We start from the raw sequence: 4,636 nt of genomic DNA on the forward strand, positions 1-4,636 counted from the left end.
GCGCAACTCTCCTCTCCCGTGGTGAACGCCTTGCCCTAGTTCGCCATGTGCTATATGCAATCCCCTCACACATCATGGTCGCCATCGCCATCTGCTCTCCGGTGCTCAAGCAGGTCAATCGCATCATCAGAGAGTTCCTCTGGCACGGCATGCAGGAAGGACACCCAGAGTGGGCATGGCCCCGTCAACTGGCAGCGCGTCTGCCGCCCTCTCGAGCTCGGCGGCCTCGGCATCAAGGACCTATACCGCCAAGGCATTGCGCTGCGTGTGCGCTGGCTCTGGCTCCAACGCGTCGACCCCGCCAGACCTTGGGCACATCTTCATCTCCCGAGCGACCCCGACGCCTCCGCTATCTTCCGGGCCTCGACTTCCTGGGAAGTCGGCGATGGCCGGACCTGCCGGTTCTGGACAGACCACTGGATCAATGGCCAGACTGTGTTTGACGTGGCCCCTTGTCCCACGACGCCGGCGGAAACGCACGGTCGCTGAGGCGCTCCACGATCGCAGCTGGATCGCCGATCTCCGCGGCGCCCTGACCCCTGGTGCACTCGCCGACTATGTGAACCTGTGGAGAATGCTACAGCCGGTTGCGCTACCAGTTCCCCCGACTGCTTGAAATGGAGGTGGACTGCGAATGCCAAGTACTCGGCCAAGTCTTGCTACCTGGCCTTGTACGCTGGCTCCACCTCGGCCCCCTTCTGGCGCCTGACATGGAAATGCTGGGCCCCCCTGCGAGTCAAAATCTTCACTTGGCTCGCCGACCTCGACCGTTGCTGGACCGCAGCTAGACTTGCCCGGCATGGCCTGCCGCACAACGACCGCTGCGTCCTTTGCGATCAGGCCGAGGAGACCATGCAGCACATCATCATTGGCTGCCCTTTCTCGCGGCAAATCTGGCATGATGTGCTCGCCTGGGTGCGTGCCACCACCCACCCTCCGTCTGGAGACGAAGACTTCCTCACCTGGTGCACGACGGCCATCGCTGGATCCCCCCATGGCCTTCGCAAGGGCCTTGCCATGCTAGCCACACTTACCGCATGGTGCATATGGAAGCACCGCAACCGCTACGTGTTCGACGGTGATACCCCCTCCATCTCGAGGCTGTTGGCGTCTATTCAAGATGAGGCCCGGACCTGGGCTCGAGCTGCTGCTCGCGGACTCAACCTTTTGCTGGCTTAGGCGTGTTTGTATGTAATATTGTGGGCTGAGCATCCCATCCTCAAAAAGGCTCTCCTGTACCCCCCTTCCTATCAATGAAATGATACGCACTTTTGCGTATTCGCGAATTTTTTTTGTCAATAAACAAAAGTTACTTTCCTCGAGGAAAATCATCTATTTATTCTTTTGCAATAGTGTGGTGAAATGCTAGATGTTTAATTTTTTTTTGGAGAAAAAAGAACCAGCAATCAAAAGCCATGACAATGTGTTCATGACAAGTTCACGCATGCATGATAAACACAGACGATACATGCATACTGATTTCAAACAGGTATACATGAACATTACAAGGAACTTCCACAAGATTATACAGTTGACATGTAACAAAACTGCTATGTCTTGGTGAGTCTCCTCGATGATCAAGAAGGAGGGCTATAGATGAGCGAGCGCGAGAAGAAGAACATATTAAGCACGCAGGCTGTCATGTCCGAGCAGTTGTAACCCGTCAGCTCCGTCAGCTCCGTGTTCCACGCCAGGACGTCGAGCGGATTCAGGGTCCGCCTCGCGAGGAAGATCGCGGACGCCGCCACGACAGATGGCAAGATGCGGAGGCACGTGTAGTTGAGCAGAGACTGATCGACGAGGCGAGTCGCCAATGGCAGGATCTTGGTCTTGTCCTCCCCCTCGGCGTACCTCATGAAGTGGCCCAGGAAGGTGTGCGCCGTGGGGCCGCCGAGTTGGTACCCGAGCACCTCCACCATCTCGCGCTCCATGTCGAGCACCTCCTTGCCCGCGGCGAACTTGCCGTACCTGGCGATCTGGTCGGCCTTCAGCTTCCACACGGCTTTCCGGTCCTCGTATTTGGCGGCGACAAAGATGGCCGCGGCAGCCAGGAGGCGTAGCTCGTAGCCGCTGTCAGTCGTCAGAGCTCGCACCGACAGCACCCGGTCGACGTAGGCGACGGCGTGGTGGAGCGTTCCGTCGGCCAGATCATGGTCTTGGACGAACTTGTCCATCCATCCGACGAGGGAGGCGCGCGCTGCCTCGCTCACCCGATCCTGCTGCACCTTCTTCAAGTAGTCCGGTAGCGGCCGCTCCTCGGCGTTCTTCTCTATCAACCGGAGGTTGTGGTCGATGTCGTCTTCGTAGTCAGGGCACAGCCGCTGAAGCTTTGTGGAGGCGGCGGCGACGCAGGAGACCGGCGCTGGTGCCGGCGCCGCAGGCTTTGAGAACTTTGGTGGCAGGGGCACCTCGCACGGCGCTGGCGGGAGCACCCTGGGACGGCAGGCACCGAAGAAACCGGGAGGCCGAGGTCGACGAGCTGGCACGTCGGCAGCTGGGCGAAAGCAGGATCCGATGCCGAAGGAGCCGGGAGGCGGAGGTCGACGAGCAGGCCTGTTGGCGGCCCGAGCGCAGGATCCGACGCTGAAGAAGCCGGGAGGCGGAGGTCGAGCAAAGGCGCCCGCGTAGGGATCCATGGCGATGGCGTAATGCATCATCTCGATCGCCGGGAATAGGGACGGAAGATGGATTGTAGATTGTGCGCTGGGTACGGCGTTGGTGGCGTGGGAGGGGGGAGGGGGCTGGCGTCTGTAACGCTATGCGCTATGTGTATGTATGTATATATAGTTCCAGTGCATTTGTTTCGCCGACTCGATGGTGTCCGACTCCTACCCGGTATAGTATAGGAGGGAAGAGTTCCCTTCTTTTCTTTTCGTGGCTACGAGGTATAGGAGGTCCGACTCCCCCTCGACGCAACGCGACGACGCGGTATCATATGTTCGAGGCCCTGCCACTCGGCCTCGTCGTGGGTGTGGACGGAGTCCTCCATGACCAGCCTCACCAGCTCCTCTCCTCCTCAGCTGTTATCGGTGGTGGCAGGGACGACGACGGAGATGGCATTGGCGTCAGGTCACGGACCAGCCTACGACCATGTGGTTGGGGCGAGCTCGGAGCACGACCGACAAAGAAAGATTGCCGGCGTAGATCGTGCTCCACGTGTCCCACATCGGAGAGTCCATGGCGTACCTCTATTCGTTGACATGGTCCGGCGGCAGGTGGTCGCCTCGCGTCGGGCGTGACCACTCATCAGGATTGGTGGAATGGGCACCCGGTCCGTGGAGACATGCTAGTTATTGGGAAGGTGCACGTCGCGCCACGGCAACGGTGTGCCCGTCTCCCAGTAACGTTTGCCTATCTCCGCCTTGATGTACGCCCTCGTGTGAGGTCCGGCCGCCTGCGGCGCGATGTGGAATGCGGGTGCCGGAGGTGGAGGTCGAGGTGAAGTGTTGTAGGGTGGAACCCTAGATGGAGATCTTTCACGAATTGGAGGGGAAATATCCAAGAATACGAAGAACACGAAGAACACAAGAGAGGGGAAACACTCAAATTGACTAGATCCAATCACACATATGCTAGATCCAAGAACACACAAGAGGTCATAATGATTCAAGGACAACAAAGAAAAGATACAAGGTAACTAGTTCATCCCAATCCTATGAGGAGAGAGGTCTTGATGATCCTATGATGGGGATCTTTCCCTAGATGGGGGGCTTGAATCCACTAGGAATCTTCTCCATAGGAGGTCTTGATCTCAATAGGAGAGGCCTCTCTCTCACAAGAGGAGGTACAAGGAGCAAAGCTCACTAAATCATGTCATATACTTTGCTATCCCTCCAAATGAGCTAGGGGGAGAGTATTTATAGCCTAGGGACGAAATATGAGGGAAAGAGGGGTACAAGGGCCATTATGCCTATAGTGCTCGCAGGCACAGCCGGAGGAGGCCGGGCACCCGGGGGCTGATGGCCCGGGCACCCGGACCGGTCAGGAGGGCCGAGGCCTAGGCGCGGCGGGGCCGGGCACCCGGGGGCTGATGGCCCGGGCACCCGGACCGGCCAGGAGGGCCGAGGCCTAGGCGCAGTCGGGGCCGGGCACCCGGGGTGGCAGCTGCAGAGGTGGCCGGGCACCCGGGGCCAAAGGTCGGGCACCCTGGGCGAGGCCCATGCGGCGGCTGGGCGAGGGGCCGGGCACCCGGGGCAGGCAAGGCGCGGCCCAGGCCGAGGCCGGGCACCCGGGGCCGAGGGCCGGGCACCCGGGGTAGCCAGAGATGAGGCCAGTCGGCGGCTGAGGGTGGCCGGGCACCCGGGGAGGTCCGAGGCCTCTCTCTTGCTTCGCGCCTCGTGCGTCCTTCTTCCTTCTCCTCCACCATAGGTGCTTGTGTCTCCGTCCTCGCCTCTTCACGGTATTCTTCTTGGTACCCACAAGTGCATAGAGTTTCCATTTGAGGTAGAATCTGACTCTCATGTGAATCCGAATGAAACTTGAAGAGGAAAGAATTGACCTCATTCTCGATGGCGCGTGTGCGAGCTCTTGTCAACGGTCCTCTTCGTGATAGTGGTGGTGAAGGGACGTGCATGGGGATGAGCGAGGGATCCTCCGCATCATCTCCCCCACCCCTTGGGAGAGATCCATCCACGAA

At 59.4% G+C, this 4,636-nt stretch overlaps 1 protein-coding gene across 1 annotated transcript; it reads right to left on the reverse strand.

Annotated features, from left to right (window-relative positions):
* Nucleotides 1-1,363: 1,363 nt before the first annotated feature.
* On the reverse strand, nt 1,364-2,636 carry LOC109773919 (cyclin-F2-2-like). Its single transcript, XM_073500659.1, has one exon. It carries the CDS (start codon nt 2,634-2,636, stop codon nt 1,578-1,580), a length of 1,059 nt encoding a protein of 352 aa, XP_073356760.1. The 3' UTR covers nt 1,364-1,577.
* Nucleotides 2,637-4,636: the final 2,000 nt, after the last annotated feature.

Source organism: Aegilops tauschii, chromosome 6 (assembly GCF_002575655.3).
Source record: "Aegilops tauschii subsp. strangulata cultivar AL8/78 chromosome 6, Aet v6.0, whole genome shotgun sequence".
Lineage (NCBI taxonomy): Eukaryota > Viridiplantae > Streptophyta > Magnoliopsida > Poales > Poaceae > Aegilops > Aegilops tauschii.